Source organism: Hippocampus guttulatus, chromosome 2 (assembly GCF_054856545.1).
Source record: "Hippocampus guttulatus isolate MCC_2025c chromosome 2, RoL_Hgut_1.0, whole genome shotgun sequence".
Taxonomy (NCBI): domain Eukaryota; kingdom Metazoa; phylum Chordata; class Actinopteri; order Syngnathiformes; family Syngnathidae; genus Hippocampus; species Hippocampus guttulatus.
Genome location: NC_141262.1, coordinates 6,667,163 through 6,685,290, shown reverse-complemented (window position 1 = coordinate 6,685,290; position 18,128 = coordinate 6,667,163). Strand labels below are relative to the sequence as shown.

Sequence of the window (18,128 nt, the reverse complement as noted above, 5' to 3'; positions counted from 1 at the left end):
ACACTGCAAAACTGGCAAGTGTATGATAGTGGCTTGGATATGAAATGGTATATGTGACGATACAACGTTGTGTGTGTGTGTGTTAAGGGGCATGTTACATTTAACTACTTTCTACCTTTCATAACTTTGCTGCTGTAAATTGGGAATTTCTCCATTGTGAGACAAATAAAGGTTTTCTTATTCTTAAATTTGCCAGCAGTGACTTCAGAGAGTTCTGCTTAAAGTACAGTGCCGCGAAAAAGTATTTGCCCCCTTCCTGATTTCTGTGTTCTTTGCAGATTTATCACCAAACCATATTTATCATGAACATTTTATATCACACACAGACAACCCAGGGAAATACAAAATGCTAAATGCCAGTTTAATTTAATAAGGTAAAAAACAAAGAAATCTAAACCTGCCTGTCCCTATGTGAAAAAATAATTGCCCCCAGAACCAACTAATGGGTTGTGCCACCATTGGCAGCAGTAAGTGAAATCAAGTGTTTGCTATAAATGGTGATGAGTCGTTCCCACTGCTGTGGAGGAATTTTGGCACAGTCTTCTTCGCCAAATTGCTTCTACTCCGCCATACTGGAGGGATTTCAAGAATGAACTGCCTGTTGAAACGTTTGTGTGTGATAAATATGCAAAGAACACAGAAATCAAGAAGGGGGCAAGTGCTTTTTCACAGCACTGCAGATTGGCGTTCGCGTTCTTATTGGGCACTTTCTTGCTTTCCCAATATTGTCTAAGCAATTGCAGGAATGGTTGCTTATTTTCGTCGATGTGGCTAAGCACAGACGTTAAAATGCAGCTTTTTGGCATTCTGGCCATGCACATAAGTTAAAATGCAGCTTTTCGGCATTCTGGGCTCTGCTTCCACTGAATAGTAGAAGCAAATAAAGCAAGTAGACTGAGTCCACCTGGGATGAAGATAAGATGTAGAGAAAACGGACGTACGTATGGATGGATGGATGGATGCCTGTAGCTTCTCATGATCTTGCTTAAAAGTGTCTTTTTAGTTCGGGAACTTCAGCTAGCCTAGCTGCCATGTCATTGGCTGAGAAACTCGATGCTATGTTAATATGCCTGCTATTTCATTATCGTGGGGATGAAAGTCCGATCGATGCTTCCTTTAGATATTTAGTCACTCGAAACAAGCGACTGAATACAGTATCCTAGTCATTTATAATGAACATGGTGCAGTTCTGTTCTCAGATTAACATTCAATCCATTTGTCATTCGCATCAACGGATAATCTGAGGTTAATAATAGATCAAGAACATTTACCCAAATCCCAGATCTCGGCCGAGCAGACGTTCAAAGTAAATGAGAGTTAAAACACACGCTTGGCTTCCCTTAGTTAGTCAACTAACAAGCCGATGTTTAACTTTTAAACCCCCTTCCATAAATGCAACGCATTTCATTCGCCCAACAATGTCACTCCTATTTTGTTTTTTAATAATAGCTTTGGTGCTAAACTAGTACAAGTGTACTGTTTAAACAAGCCCGTTGTTGGAGCTGTCGCGCAAACTGTTGAAGTGACAAGTCTCCTGCGGCGTTGTTCATTGTTATTGCCCAGGCCCGAGTCGTCTCTGGAGGGGCTAGCTCGAGCAGGCTAGCCGCCGCTAACTAGACTTAGCCTCGCAGCTAGTCACAACCGCTTCCACTAAAAAGTCCCGTGTCCACTTCTACGCAAAGGACGAGGAATTATCTGACCTCCTTCTGCTTGGGATCTTGAGGATAAACGTCCGGAGGACCGAGCCGTGGCCGTTTTAACGGCCGGTGTTCGTAGCTGAGGATTCCGAAAGCAGCCATCATCCAGCGGCATCACAGCCAGTGCTTTGCTTTCCTCCTCCGGCTCGTCTGAACCCAGCTCAGAGAAACACAAACATTTCCGGTGAGCGTGTGCCGTTTCAAAATAAGAGACTAGTAAAACCACCAAAATAGAGAGACATATTTACACATCCAGGACAATATTCTGCCCATTCAGTTTTAACATGTGTATGAACGTATTGGAATAATATTGCCCCCAAAGTGGTGGCACGGTGATCGACTGGTTAGCACATCGGCCTCACTGCAGGGTTCGATTCCGGCTCCGGCCTTCCTGTGTGGAGTTTGCATGTTCTTTCCTGTGTGGGTTTTCTCGGGTACTCCGGATTCCTCTCACAATCCAAAAACATGCATGACTCGTTGATTGAGCACTCCAAATTGTCCCTAGGTGTGAATGTGAGTTGAGGTGAGTTGAGTTGAGATTGTGAGTGTGAATAGTTGTTCGTCTCTGTGTGCCCTGAGATTGGCTGCCAACCAGTCCTGAGTGTAAACGGTGTCCTGCCCAGACAGCTGGGATAGGCGCCAGCGCGCCCGCGACCCCAGTGGGGATAAACAGATTAGAACAAGGATGGATGGCTCCCCAAAGTAATTGTTTTTAGGGGAAAATTGCATTATTGTAGCAGAAGCACAGTGGACTGGTTAACACATTCACTTCACAGTTCTGAAGTTCATTCATTCATTCATTCATTCATTTTCCGAACCGCTTCATCCTCACTTGGGTCGCGGGGGGTGCTGGAGCCTATCCCAGCTGCCTTCAGGCAGTAGGCAGGGGACATCCTGAATCGGCTGCCAGTCAATCGCAGGGCACAGAGAGACGAACAACCATCCACGCCCACACTCACACCTCGGGACAATTTAGAGTGTTCAATCAGCCTGCCACGCATGTTTTTAGAATGTGGGAGGAAACCGGAGTACCTGGAGAAAACCCACGCAGGCCCAGGGAGAACATGCAAACTCCACACAGGGAGGCCGGAGCTTGAATTGAACCCGGTGCCTCTGCACTGAGAAGTCAACGTGCTAACCACTGGACTACCGGGCCCAGTTCTGAAGTTGATGTTTCAAATTAGAATGGAAATTGGAAATATAGTCATATCTTGACATAAGAGTGCCACAATTTCTGAATGTTTTGAGTTAAAATCCATCTCTCTGTCAATTCTAAACTTTGGATCGCGAGCAAAATTTGGATATATGAATGAGCTACAGGCACTCCGCCACTAGATGTCAGCAGCGAATTTCACAGCATCCAGTACCTCGCTGTGAAAGTACAGTATTCTGTCGCATTTTTGCCAAATGTATTTTTTTTCTAAACATGGGTCTTATGAAGGTGAGTCCTGAGAAGAAGCTGATTTCCACTGAATAAAAGGTTGGATATGAGAGAAAAACATGAGTGAGCAGGGGTAAACCTACGTGATGGCCACGTGTGGGCGTGTCAACCCCTTTCACATGGAAGCAATATTGTGATATCCCTTAGTACGTTGCCACAATCCATTCATTTTAACGATGGTAGAGGGGAAAAAAAATCACAGTATATCTGTACACAAATGCTACAATTTTCTGTCATTAGTATGCAAAGTTTGACTCTTACAATCAATGTCATTCAGAATCATTGTTATCACATCATACCAAGCAAACAACATTCCGGTAGTTGAGAAGTCATTGTTTGTCATAACTTTCACAGTTATGGTTTCATGAAATAAAATGCACACAATCTTGCTCCACACATTTACAATACAAGCAGGAACAAACATACGTAAAAGCAACATTTAGAATTGTGAAGAATTAAGAGATTTTTATGTCAGTGTGTCTTTTAGAGATGATTTCAATAAAGATACAAGACAGTCTTGGCAGAGAAGGATGAGCCTCATCCTCTACTGTAATACTAGTACACTGCCAAGGATACAAAAATTAAATACTAGGTTGCAAATCTCTGTCCAAGAAAAGATGGAGGAGTTGCTGAAAGTGAGGAACATGCAGTATAAAATAATAATAATAATAATAGATTTTATTTATAAGCGCCTTTCAAGACACCCAAGGACACTTTACAATAACAAATAACACAAAACAATACGGGTTGAGCAGCGGCAGCCAAAACGCGCCAGCGTTCACTCAACCCGAAAGTCAGAAAGAAACAAGGGAGGGAGAGGGGGAGAAAGTTTACTATATATTCGTAGTTAAACCGGGATCCATTGTGGGGGGGGGGGGGGGGGACTGTTTTCAGTAAAAGTGAAGTGAAAAAAACAATCATTCGTTGTTTACTTTGGTTTTATGTTACCGCTGTATGTTTTTTTTTTTTTTTTTTTTTAATAGCATATGATACTGTAAGTAGAGGTCCCCAACCACTGGCTCGCGGCTCATTTGGCACCGGGTCGCACAGAGAAAGACCAAGATCTTATTTTGTTTGGTTTTGCTTTTTGTTTTTGGTGAGCGTCAGTCAACCATCCCCTCCTACGACCCTTCAAATAGTTCAACAACAGTTTCCTCACCCATGTCACTCTGGAGATACCACTGCTGGTGGTATCTCCAGAGTGACATGGGTGAGGAAACTGTTGTGCAAGGTTTACTTGCATGAGACACAGCACCCCTAAAACCAGCTGATTTCAGCAAAGCACGAATGTAGGTGTTAAAGTGAGCTGTAATTCTTTATTCATTGGAATATTTGTGGCTGTTTTAAGGTGCCTCGCTGTCAGCTGTGAGCACACATCACAATGAGAATGCAGCAAAGAGTGGGGGGAGTCCGACATGACATACAATACAGTATATGGATTGTAGCTTCAGTCTCGTGGCCACTTTAGAGCATCTCATTGTCTGCTGTGCGCCAGAGAAAGGAGGAATAGCAAAGAGGGTGATAATATTTGACTTGACAGCTAGCAGGGTGTGTGGACAGTGGTGCGATATTTTTCAGCCAGCAGAGGCTTCAAGGGAATACAATTCCACGGTTCAAAAATGTAGTTACTGTCTGTGTAGGCACAAGAAAAATGCAAGACAAAGTATAATCCATTTTTCCAGGTCATAGTAGAAGGGGAGCAAGTTGCGTTCCACAACGTTCCAGAGCAGAGACAATTGTTTGATTCTTTTTTATTTTTTTAATCATGCAAATTCAGGCGTATTATAAACAATACCCTTTTCAGCGGCGTGCCCAATTTATAAGACATACTTTAGGAACTTTCGAGGCTTTTGCAAAAATACATCTAGTGGCTGTATGTGCAGCAAGAAGCAATTAAAATAATGTATATGACATACTGGTCAGGACACACACAAAAAAATCAAATACAGTGACAATAATACAATACAACTTTTATTGGAAAACAAAACAAAACAATTCCTCTAAATAGACTCAACCATTAAAAAAAGTACACATTGGAAGTTAAACTGTGTACAAAAGGCAACCTGGAAAATGCAGCAATGCAATCAAAAACATATTGCACTCATCGTGATTGTTTAGCGCGATTATACAGTTGCTAGGCAGACAACAATCCTCAGCTTTTGTGAACACACGTATTGACTTAGCTCCAGATAAACACACCGTACCGACCGTGGCTTTACAAACAAGAGGTGCATAATTCGAATTCCAGCATCTAGATTAAATAAGAGGAACTGTTTCAGCATAACAGTACCGATATGCAGTGTTCAACGACATGGCTAATTGCAACATGTACATTTGTACAGCTCTAGGCACATATTAAAACAGCTAAGTAAAACCTTGTATGTGACTTAAGTGCATCATAAACATGGTTCCTGAATATAGAATTTCACTCTCACGAAACTGGAAAAAAAAATCAGAACTGACATCATTAACTCTGAAGGTACCGCAATTTCCTATATTGTGAAAAGAACTCAGTGGCGGTCCAAAAAGAAACATGTCAACATAAATTCAATAAAGTGCCATAAACAGAGTTCTCACTCTGTTTCATTTGCAGTGTTTCATTTGGCTTGCAGGAACTGTGGAAATAAAGCAATCCTTTGCTAACTAAGCTAAAAGCTATGATGGACAGTCCCTCCCACCCTCTCCAGCCCGCCCTGACAGCACTAGGTAGCTCCTTCAGCCAGAGACTGTTACACCCGCGCTGCAAGAAGGAGAGATACCGACGCTCGTTCCTACCGACTGCTGTCAGGCTGCTGAATAAAAATAGCAATAATATTAATAATAATTGAATGATGTGAAAAACAACTGTAAATAGCACTGCGATTTATCCATTTTGTATTTATATTGCACTTAATTGAACGGTGTTTGTTGTTTCTTCTTTCTTCTTTGTGCCTACATTCTTGCTGCTGGAGGCTGTAAATTTCCCCAGTGTGGGACAAATAAAGGATATCTTATCTTTGTGTCGTGTGGTGGTATTCAAAGAACCATGGTCCCAGGATCTTTGGTTTTTGCCATCAGTCCAATTGTCATTGCTACTACAACCTACCGTCTGCATTTATTTTAAACCCCGCATGAGGGTTAATTTGTTGCAGTTCTTTTGTGCATAGCATGCATATTTCATTTGCTTTGGTTTTCGGACACCTCGATCATGGCTCTGAATCTGGAGTTTTCGTTTGAAAGCAAGGCAAAGGGATGGTCAAACTCCAAAATCTAAAAACAAGAAAGATGAAAATAAAAATAAAAATCAGAACAAAACAGTTCAATCGACTCAATGTATAAAGCAATTTTACATCACTGGTCGAAAATGATTCAATTTATACACATAATGGATCGTTGTTTATCTAGCTATGCCAGCGCCGGATAATGACTGGCAGGACAATTACTCTTCCACTCGATGGCAGAGAGTATCATACATACGTTGCCACTCACACAAATGAGCGAGTCGGTAATGAGTAAATTTGAGTAAATTGAGACGAGAACTTTATTATTTCAGTGTGTATATGTTTTGTCACATTTTTGTTTGATGGTGTGCCTTGAGACTTTTCGAATCCAAAATATATGCATTGGCTCAAAAAAGGTTGGGGGACGAGTAGAGCCCTTTCCATTGGATGGCAAAACAAGTCGGCTGTGTTCCCTTCCACAATGGCGCAAATATACCTATTTCTAACTGCGCCTGCCAATGAAAATACCAAAACAAAGAAAACTCCACTCATGTGCACAGCTAGACTGCGCTTTACAACAGACTTGCGCTGGACATGAAAATAGGGCCCCAAAGGCGTGTCTTTGGTGAATGCAGATAAGAAAACTATCATGAAAAATGTGTGAACGAAGCAATATCAGGCTATACGGTGGTTCTCAATTATTTTCTGTCATGCCCCCCCCCCCCCAAGGAAGAGGAAAACATCTCGCGCCCCCCCCCGCACAACTATAAATAGTATCATTTGTCTATAAAATTGTTATAAGTACACCTTTGCATAACACTGCATCCTAATTAACGTATAAGAGAATAAAAAAAGAAAGAAAGAAGGACCAACTTTATGGACCAACTTACAACAAATAGCTTTAGTAACTGGAACAGAAAAGATTTCAAGTGCATCTGAAATTCAAAAATAACACTAAATCCTTAATTTAACAATATTTTTTGACTGACCATGTCAAACCATATGATACTGAAAAATAAAATTACATAAAATAAATAACTGATAATGCATTCAAACTAATCACCAACATTATCTCAGTAGCACAATATTAAAAAAGAACTTTAACCAGCAAAACAAAAATATATAAAATAATTTGTGCTTTATTATTTTTTTTAATCAAAGATGATGTCTGGATTAATGGCTACAATGAGCATGTTTTGCAATGCGCAGCTTTTCGAAGCGAGGTTTGAAGCAGAACACATCAACTCTCGGCTTATGCTCAATGTGTAGCCGGGACCTGTATTTTAGTTTACTGAAGTAGCAGTCACAACGCGGCATAATTGTTGGCAATATTCGGCACGTTTTCGCTGAGAAAAACTCAAGCAGCTTATCAGCGTGATTGGGGTGTAATGTCTTTAAGTGATGCCTTAATTTATTTGGCTTCATGCTGTCCACTACCAAAATTTTTAGACACAGGAAGCACATCGATCTTTCTTCGTCTGCCACCGCAGTCACATAGAAGCCAAGCGCTACATACGCCTCGTCTTATTTCCTCCCTGAGAATGCTCCCTGCGCAAACTCTGCCAATGAGAGCGCCACTGCCCCCTAACGTAGTGGATGTGCAACTGCACGTTATTTTAGGACAGTAAAAAAATAAAAAAGCATGTTCCCCGAGGTCAAATGCGCCCCCCTTGACGGAGCCTCGAGCCCCCTCAGGGGGGCGCGCCCCACTATTTCAGAAACACTGGGCTATATGTTCATCAAGATGCTTAGTCATCTTTTTCAAAGAGTGAAACCATTCAGTTAAACCAGTGGCCAGGTAGAACGGGCCAAAAAATGGAAATGACTAATGCTCCTTAGCAAAAAATAATTATTAATATAATAAATATCAGTGATATATTTAACTAAAGCAACAACAAAGCCAAATAACTTCCGTCGGGATTCGGCAAGGGCCGAGACAAAAGCAACACTGGGAGCAGATATTGGATCTCCATTCGTCAGGTGACACAACACACAGAAATAACTTATTAAAGGTGTAAAGATGCTTTGGGAGACTAACAAAAAAGAGGCTGGCTTTCTTTCTGCCTTAATGTTTCACTGCAGAGCAAAATCATCCAAATTGTTTTTCTGAAATGCTCAAATTTCAGATTTAGTTAACACAACACCCTTTACTGTATTAGCTGTTCCGGTAAGGTGTGATACCATTTCATGTTGGGCAGCAACATTGTATTGTCCAAATGGGAATATATATATATATATATTTTCAATTATAGGATGGTAAATGTGTGCAGACTCATTTCTGTGAGGTTCCAGTTCTGCAGTTATTGTTACACGTTCTTCTCTGCCTTAGAGGGGAAAAAAGCAAAGGAGTTATGTTATAGATACCAACTGAGCTAAATCTCATACATTCCAAATCAATGAAATTTTGTTTGACTTTTCAGGAATATTTTTCTCGAACATTTTGGTTGAATTTCAAATTGCAGCATTTTTCGGCCATTCCACTGTCCACTGATGATCTTTTCAGCTCCTTGAAAAAGTCTAATTAGCGCCATAATTAGCATCCAGTCTGCTTGAAAACGCGATAATGGATGGAAGTGTACAATGCCATCAGGTTTATTCAACGTGCTAATGGCTTTGGAAGTGGTGCCGTACCTGGCCGTTGTCCATGACCATGACCTTGTTGCAGTTCATCACGGTGTTGAGACGATGGGCGATGATGAGGCGCGTGCAGCTGGCAAATTCACAGCGAATGGTCTCCTGGATGAGGCCGTCGGTCTCGGTGTCGATGGCCGCTGTTGCCTCGTCGAGCACGAGGATCTGAGACAATGCGGCACATGTTCGTGGAATATTAAAAGGGATATTTTAGTTGCTTGTCAACAAATCTTCAAACCAAATTAAAATATTTTATTTGCTTGGTTTGGATCAGAGAGGATGGGCCAAGACTCAGCCATTTTCAAGGGATCGCCATAGAGGTTGTAAAGTGCATGGTTAAATCAGCTGGTGGTGGCGTTGCACAAATGCCATTCATTTGCAGCCTGGACAAGGAGGGTTGAATATTTACTCTGGGTTGAACATTTATTCTGGAGGGAGTGGAAGTGTTTCCAGCCAGAAGTTCCCAATAACACCACAAAAAGTCACCAGAGTTGCTGCTAATGGCTTTGTGTGTGTGCGTGTGTGTGTGTGTATATATATATATATATATATATAAAAATCCTCGTCTCACCCCCCCTCGGGTGGTGTCCATCCCTCATTCAGCTCGGGTCCTCTACCAGAGGCCAGGAAGCTTGAGGGTTCTGTGCAGTATCCTTGCTGTTCCCAGCACTGCACATTTCTGGACTGAGATGTCCGATGTTGTTCCCGGGATCTGTTGCAACCACTCATCTAGTTTGGGGGTCACTGCCCCGAGTGCTCCGACCACCACAGGCACGACTGTCACCTTTACCTTCCAGGCTCTCTCCAGCTCCTCTCTGAGCCCTTGGTATTTCTCAAGTTTCTCGTGTTCCTTCTTTCTGATGTTTCCATCACTTGGGACCGCTACATCCACTACAACGGCTTTCCTCTGCCCTTGATCTATGATCATGATATCTGGTTGGTTCGCCATTACCATCTTGTCAGTCTGGATCTGGAAGTCTCACAGGATCTTCGCTCTGTCATTCTCCAGCACCTTCGGAGGTGTTTCCCATTTTGACCTTGGGGTTTCCAGTCCATACTCCGCACAGATGTTTCGGTAGACTATGCCAGCCACCTGGTTATGGCGTTCCATGTAGGCTTTCCCTGCCAGCATCTTACACCCTGCAGTTATGTGTTGGATCGTCTCAGGTGCCTCTTTGCACAACCTACACCTTGGGTCTTGTCTGGTGTGGTATATCTGGGCCTCAATGGCTCTGGTGCTCAGGGCCTGCTCCTGAGCAGCCAGGATGAGTGCCTCTGTGCTGTCCTTCAGGCCAGCCCTCTCTAGCCATTGATAGGACTTCTTGAGATCAGCCACTTCAGTTATGGTCCGGTGGTACATCCCGTGTAGGGGCTTGTCCTCCCATGATGGTCCCTCTTCCAGCGCCTCATCTGTTCCCCATTGTCTGAGACATTCTCTGAGTACGTCATTCGTTGGAGCCTTCTCCTTGATGTATTCATGGAACTTGGATGTTTCATCCTGGACAGTGGCTCTCACACTCACTAGTCCCCGGCCTCCTTCCTTTCGGCTTGCGTACAGTCTCAGGGTGCTGGATTTGGGATGGAACCCTCCGTGCATGGTTAGGAGCTTTCGGGTCTTAACGTCCGTGGTCTGAATCTCTTCCTTTGGCCACCTTATTATTCCTGCAGGGTATCTGATCACTGGCAGGGCATAGATGTTTATTGCCTGTTTATGTCTGCTATTGTTCCTTCAGGGAGTGAGACCCCTTCAGTGCGGACTACCTTTCCTCTCTTAGTCACCATCCAACGACATTTCTCAAGCCCGAATGACATCCCGATGTCGCTGCTGTAGATCCTGGTTGTGTGGATCAGGGAGTCTATGTCCCTTTCGCTCTTAGCATACAGCTTTATGTCATCCATGTAGAGGAGGTGACTGATCGTAGCTCCATTTCTGAGGCGGTATCCATAGCCTGTCTTGGTGATTACTTGGCTTAGGGGGTTCAGTCCAATGCAGAACAGCAGTGGGGAGAGTGCATCACCTTGGTATATGCCACATTTGATGGACACTTGGGTAAGTGGCTTGCCATTGGCTTCAAGTGTGGTTTTCCGCATCCTCATTGAGTTCGCAACGAAGGCTCTTAGGGTCCTGTTCACCATATACAACTCCAAGCATTCAGTGATCCATGTATGGGGCATCGAGTCATAGGCTTTCTTGTAATCAATCCAGGCTGTGCACAGGTTGGTATGTCGGGACCTGCAGTCTTGTGCGACTGTTCTGTCAACCAGGAGCTGATGTTTGGCTCCTCTGGTATCTCTACCAATGCCCTTCTGTGCTTCGCTCATGTATTGATCCATGTGTCCACTTATCTTAGCCGCAATGGCCTGGTGCTGTCCAGTTCTTCATATCTGAGACTCTTTCCTGTGTGTCTGCCACTGTTATGGTAACTGGCTTCTGTTCAGGGAGGTTGCTGTGCTCCTCTCTCAGGGTCACCAGCCATTGTGCACTGCTGTTATGTGCAACCTCCTTCTCCCATATGCCTTTCCAGTACCTTTCAGTTTCCAGTCTTGGTGGGTCAGCTCTGTTGTTAGGACCCTGCCACTGAGCGTACACTTTCGCAGGTTGTGTTGCGAACAGCCTCTTTATTCGTCTGGCCTCATTCTCTTTCGTGTACCGCTTTAGGCGGCTGGACAAGGCTTGGAGCCTTTATTTGGCAGTTTCGAGTGCTTCAGGTATGGTCATCTGGATGTACCTCTCGGGTATCGGCCTTTTCATCACACCTCTCTGGGCCTCCGTCAATTGACTCACATCTTTCCGAGCCGCCTTGATCTTAGCCTCCAACCGTCTTTTTCCATGGTGGGTAACGTATCCCATGGTTGCTCTTATAGCCAAGCATCTCTAGGATCACTGATACTGAAGCGTATATCAGCTCATTGGTTTCCGTGATCGTTACGGTAGGGATCGCCCTCAGCGCTGCATTCACTTTCCATGAGACTTTCAGGTGGTACTTCACATAGCCGTTGTAATCGGTTTCTAGGTTGCCCAGTTTTAATTCTCGCCATGATCTTAGCTTTCAGGTCAGTTGCTGCCTCGCTCAGCATTTCATTCATTGGGGCTGGCCTCCCAATCTCATCATCTGCATTCATTGGGGCTTGCCTCCCAATCTCTGGTATGACCTCCTCCTCTGATCTGGCAGCTTGGGGCCTTTCACCATGGAACCTGCGTTGTACCTCATCAATACAATACAATACAATACATGCTGATTTATATAGCGCTTTCACAACAGCGGCAGCTGTAACAAAGCGCTTAACAAAACACTTAACATAAAGTAAAATAATAAACACAACACATAACATAAAACACGGACAGTCGTGCAGTTAACCACTTTTCCGTCACACGCTTTGTTGTTTGAAGCAGTTTGAGATGAAAGAGGAGAGAATCAAAGTGTCCTTTAACCAGTGGATCAGAGACGTCATGCTCAAAATGTGCACACGTCGGCTACAAGCTAAGTTTCAAAGTCAACAAGAAGCTGTAGCATTGACGAAAAAAGAGATTGGTTCACTTCTCCTGTCCCATGGAAATCCATTTCAATTCCAAGCGGTGACTCTCGGTTCCAAATACGCATCGGCGCTCTGCGCCAACGCTCCTCTCTCCTCATCCTCAACTTCAGCAGCCATCCGCAACTCCACTGAACAAAACGGGGTTGTGAAAAATGCTGCCCATTACAGGCGCAAAAAACACAAGCACCCCAGGTCTGTCCAGCACCGACAGTCAATGGCGTCGACATTCCTCCCAATCGAAATCTGTGCTGGTACAGGCGTGCTGCCGAGAAGGCGCAACCACCAAGCACAGATTCTCCTTTGACGAATGTCGTGGCCAAAAAACGCTGAAAACAGTCCATATCAAACTCAAGTTGTGACAGCAGTTGCCGTTTGTGGATGTTGGAACACTGAGCTACTAGTTGTTTCGTGGTCAACCGTGACTGTGGGTTTCAAAGTAGCCATTTAGCCGACATTCTCTGCATGTAACCCCTCTGACTAGGGTTGCTTGAGTAGTAGCATTCCAACAGAGCCATGCATCTCGCCCATCTCCGCTTTGTTCCAGTAGCCCATTTTTCATCAAGGTGCTCTGGTTCCCCAGCACCTGACGCAGACCTTGTTTGGCCGGGCGACGTCTGAGCCGGCATGTCATTCATTTTATTGTCTCTCATCATTGTATGAGGTAGGCATTAGCGTGAAGGATCTTGCCCAAGGACCCACACTGGATGGTGTTATGTGCTCATTTTTTGCCCCAAGTGGGATTCGAACCACCGACTCCCGTACACCAAACCGATGCCTTACCAACTGAGCTATCCAGCCGCTTGTGTGTGTGTATGTGTGTGTGTGTGCTCTCTTTCCACATTCAAAACGCAGCTCAAAACCCACCTATTCCGACTTGCATATTCATCTTAAATCTCTATTCTTTTATTTATAATTTTATCTGTGGTTTTATTGTTTGCTCTTGGTTGTAAAGTGTCCTTGAGTGCTGTGAAAGGCACTTACAAATAAAATGTATTATTATTATTATTAAAAGTGGGTCTGGGGAAAGCAATGAAAGGCTGAACAATGGAATAGAGGAGGTTAGGATGGAAAGAAGAACATGGTCTGAAGTGGAAGCAGGGAGGTAAAGAAAGAAACGGAGAGAATGAAGAAAACAAAAGTAGGTTAAAGAAAGGGAAGGATGTAAGGATGCATGATAAAAAAAACGTCTGAAGGAAAGAAGGAAAAGGGAAGAAGAAGGAAAGATGTAAGGATGTATAAAAGGGTCTGAAATGGAAAGGATGAAGGGAGGCACAATAGTACCGGTCGGTAGGTTTAAGCAAAAAAAAAAAAAAAAGGAAAGATGTAAGCATGAACAAAAAGCAGCCTGGGGATGGCAGGCAGGAACAACTGAAGGAGGGGAGAAAGGAAGGCAAGAGGTCAGGAAGAAAAAGATTTTGAAAAAAAATTGTAAATGTAATATAATGCCTGTATAGCGTACATACATGTGACCTGCTTATCATGATAAAGCGATACATTTGCATGAAAAAGAACCACACCCTGAAAAGGGCATGGTTTGAACCAATGTGACTGATGTGCTGTATCTCTTTGTCCTTTCTATTTTTTGACCGAAGAGCTTTTTTATTGGGACACCTGGGAACTGTTTTAAATTTGGGAAAATATTGCACTTCTCAAACTATAGCTGCAGCTATAATGCACGCCACGAGGGGGCAATGTTGTCCCATGCCAGCTCCTCTCTTCCTACGTTCCTCAGTATATGAAAATGTGTTATTTTAAATTATGAACTCATATAAACTGGCCCCTTGAGCTATCCGTTCCAAGCAGCGGTCCAGCAGTAAATGTGGAATATCACAATCAGCACCTTGCTGTTGCGCAGCAGCGCTCTGGCCACACAGAGGAGCTGGCGCTCGCCCACCGAGAAGTTCTCGCCATTCTCCATCACCTCGGACTGGAGCGAGTGAGGCAGCTGGCTCACCTGTGGAGGGGCATAATCACAGAATGTCAATGGAGGCTCATTTGCTTTATTCCCACGTTTTGAATGGTGTGTCATCACCTACCATCTCTTTGATATGGGTCTTCTCCAGCGCTTCCCATATCTGCGAGTCTGAGTACTGATCCCATGGGTCTAAATTGGTCCTGTGGCACAAATAAACGGCCATTTAGTACTAAGACACTCAGGGTTTACAAGCTTTTCCAATCACATTATGAATACAGAATGGTATTATGCTCGGGCAATTCTGAGGTTCAAGGTTAAAATTTGCAGTCCTCCTGTTCTGTTCCAAAAATATGCTTCTGAATTACTGTTTGGCTATTGCTCTGCAATTTGCTGGATAGATATAAATCGGGACCGAGCTCTGCCATGTACAGTCCAGTGAAAATCCACGAATAATTGACAAGCCCAAAAAAGGTTTGCAATTGCTGACAGTTGCCACAAGATGTTGATAAAGCAATGCTTTTATTGTATTTGCCTGAGAACAAAAATAGCAAATCGCACATATTCTTACAATGCTGCACAAACAAGTTCTTTGTATGCCGTTTGAAATGTTGTTGAAATGAAAAGGACAGTTGTTACCCGAGGACCTCCATGGACTAAAATCAATTTTCATCAGATAGCAAAGCTTGAACTTTGCTCGAGCAAATATTTCAGAGTGAATCACCTGACAGTGCCAATGAAGAGCACAGGCTCTTGAGGGATGATTGCTAGTTTGCTCCGCAGGTCATCCAAGCCGATTCGGGCAATATTGACTCCGTCAATGGTGATGGAGCCTCTCGCCAGCTCCACTAGTCTAAATAAAGCCAGACCCAGAGAGGACTTCCCTGTGGAGGCGGAGGTGTCAATGAGATGGCAGAGATTGATTTAAAAAAAAAGAATGCTGTGGGGTAACAACCTGATCCGGTGCGGCCCACGATGCCGATGGTCTCTTCTGGTTGGATGGTGAAGGACAGACCCTTCAGCACCAATGGCAAGCCATCACGGTAGCGCATGTCCACGTTGTGAAATGTGATCTTCCCTTGTTCAGGCCAGGAGAGGGCGGGAGCGTTTGACAGGCTTTTGCATGGTGCTTCACTTTCTAGAGACTGAGGGGAATAAGAAGTCATGCTCTGTTCTTTCATCCAACCGTCCGATTATTATTAATATGATACATTATCCATCCATTTTCCGATCCGCTTTATCCTCACAAGGGTCGCGGGGGTTGCTGGAGCGTATCCCAGCTGTCTTTGGGCAGTAGGCGGGGGACACCCTGAACCGGTCGCCAGCCAATCGCGAGGCACACACAGACAAACAACCATCCGCGCTCACACTCACACTGCGGGACAATTTGGAGTGCTCAATCAGCCTGCCATGCAGGTTTTTGGAATGTGGGAGGAAACCGGAGTACCCGGAGAAAACCCACGCAGGCCCGGGGAGAACATGCAAACTGGAATTGAACCTGATACCTCTGCACTGTGAGGTCGATGCGCTAACCACTCGACCACCGGGGCCGCCATAATAAGATACATTAACAAAATAATTTAAGGTGATTTGTGCAAATTTGTTGTTTCCAGAGTGTCACAGCGTCTCATCACTGGTGAGCTATTTTTGGAATAGGTCTGTGTGCTACTCATGTAGTCCTTGAGGGCACCACCTTGGTGACCCGTTTTACAATAATAGTTGACGCACATGGCCACTTATTAACTTTGACAATTTTTACGAATCGAGTCACGTCAAATAGAATTTTTTTATAACAGGCAAGGTGCTGAGTGTTGAGTGTGTACTTCTGCCAACACACAACAAATAAACATGACCTCGAAAACCTTATTACAGGTATGTCAGGACATGCCAGGAATCTGACAGCTTTGACTACCAGGGTACATCAGCATACTTGTCACTTACCTTTATATAATGATTAATCCGCTCTACTGATGTGAAGCGAGCTTCCGTCTCTGTGAGGAGCCTGACAGTGAACTGAAACAAGCCCGTTAACTGCAGGTGAGATGAAGCAGTGAGGAGGAAGAAAAGGGGAGAGAGAGAGAGAGATAGAGAGGTGGAAGGTTAACGACTGACACGCTGCTGCTTTAATTATTATGAAACGCACGCCAGCTAACCATCAAATAATCAAGATCCAAAGTACAGTAGCTGAGTCGTATGTGAATGTACAATATAAGGCAAGGGTGCGAGTACTGAGGTGGTGTTCAGAAAGTTGTACCGTGTGGTGAGCCAAGGAGGAAAACAGCCTTCAACAGACTTCTTGAGTTTCCACAAACACCTGTTTACTCTCAACAAAACAACAATTCCTCAGCTTGACCACACTCCACTCATGAGCACAGTGGTCGGGTACACCTGACCGAGTTCATGAAAAAAAATAAAATAAAGTGTTCTCCGGAGGTTTAAGGAAAAAGGTGACCAACTGACAACGGTAATTAAAGAGACGCCGCTATGTGGCATGATACCATACTACAGTATAATAATGGACTGTGACAAAGTGTGGCCCAAACGGTCAAACTGCCGACCCACTTTGAAAGTCGCTCTACTCAGTAGAGTCTAGTGATATTGAAAGGGAAGTGGAAATGGTGTGGTGTGTTGTTGGTCGATTAAAGTGGGGAGGAAATGTGTGTGTAGAAATTTAACGTGTGTGCGTGGCGCACACCAGTATCCCCGTACGCGTTGAGAGAGGGAGGGAAGTGCGCAATTGCTGAGCACGCAGTTTAGAGGGAACATTGGTCGCCAGAAAAAAAGGTTAACCTTTTTTTCTACAAGGTGCTATTCATGATCTTGTACTGTAATTGACTGTATACTTCCATCGGAACAACTGTACTAAGTTGAACCGGAAGTTCAACATGTTTGCTGCAAAATATAATGTTACCATTTTAAAAAGCCTTTCTTATAATTCTACAAAGACCAGCAGGTAAGCTGTGTGTCCTTTTTATTGGTTCAATAAATTCATATTCAGGTACGTCGCTAATTCTTTCTTTAGTGTATTCTTGCTCGTGAGTCAGCAGGATTTGAACGGCGCACAATTTATCTGCAGGCATGACATATTTTTTTTGAAGTGAACGGTGAACATTTGTTGGTGTCCACCATGCCTCAGAAGTAATGCTGCTTAAATGACGGCCAGTGTTCATCGTTCAGTTAATTTTCAACAAACAGTTGGTCATTCGAACCAGATTTTCAACTAAATGCGTTTGTATGAAGGTAGTGAAGCTGTTCAAATGTAAAAAAATAATTACTTTATTATTATTATTATTTTTACTTGAGTGCTGAATGCTTGGTGTAAAAAGGTGCCAATTACTCGAATATGACACAAGGGCATCAATTACGACAATCAACAAAGGGGTGAGTGAACTATCTTTATGTATTCAGAGCACATTGCAGGAAGGTTGGACTTAAAGCATATATAATTTCGGCCTGGTTTTGGGGCTTTTCATGTCACACTCCTTGATCACACTTTCTGAGAATCACCCACTGCTGTATTGTTGTTGTTCTTGGTGGGTTTTACAATGTCATTCGGCTATCTGCAATCAACAAATGTTCACTGTTTGAAGGAATAGGGCAGATAATGTAGCTAATGATTCATTCAGAAAAATAAGGCAAGTTTGCCAAGTTTAAAGAACAAGCAAGAGGCTTGTGCGATTAGGAACTAGTTTCAACAACGCTGCTATGTG

At 43.6% G+C, this 18,128-nt stretch overlaps 2 protein-coding genes across 5 annotated transcripts in view; both read right to left on the bottom strand.

The window, feature by feature from the left end:
* med12 (mediator complex subunit 12) overlaps window positions 1-1,837 on the bottom strand; it is a 32,527-nt gene extending 30,690 nt beyond the window's left edge. For all 4 annotated transcript variants that reach the window (XM_086133111.1, XM_086133119.1, XM_086133137.1 and 1 more), the window contains exon 1: window positions 1,701-1,837. In XM_086133111.1, coding sequence (XP_085989237.1) covers window positions 1,701-1,802 — 102 coding nt within the window. In that variant the 5' untranslated portion in view covers window positions 1,803-1,837. The remainder of the gene's footprint in view (window positions 1-1,700) is intronic.
* Window positions 1,838-5,087: 3,250 nt separating this feature from the next.
* Window positions 5,088-18,128, bottom strand: part of LOC147208326 (ATP-binding cassette sub-family C member 5) — a 46,997-nt gene continuing 33,956 nt past the window's right edge. The window contains exons 23-29 of the mRNA XM_086133092.1: window positions 16,360-16,449; window positions 15,374-15,563; window positions 15,143-15,302; window positions 14,543-14,621; window positions 14,347-14,460; window positions 8,970-9,134; window positions 5,088-6,387 (exon numbers count right to left, since the gene is read on the bottom strand). Coding sequence (XP_085989218.1) covers window positions 6,295-6,387; window positions 8,970-9,134; window positions 14,347-14,460; window positions 14,543-14,621; window positions 15,143-15,302; window positions 15,374-15,563; window positions 16,360-16,449 — 891 coding nt within the window. The 3' untranslated portion in view covers window positions 5,088-6,294. The remainder of the gene's footprint in view (window positions 6,388-8,969; window positions 9,135-14,346; window positions 14,461-14,542; window positions 14,622-15,142; window positions 15,303-15,373; window positions 15,564-16,359; window positions 16,450-18,128) is intronic.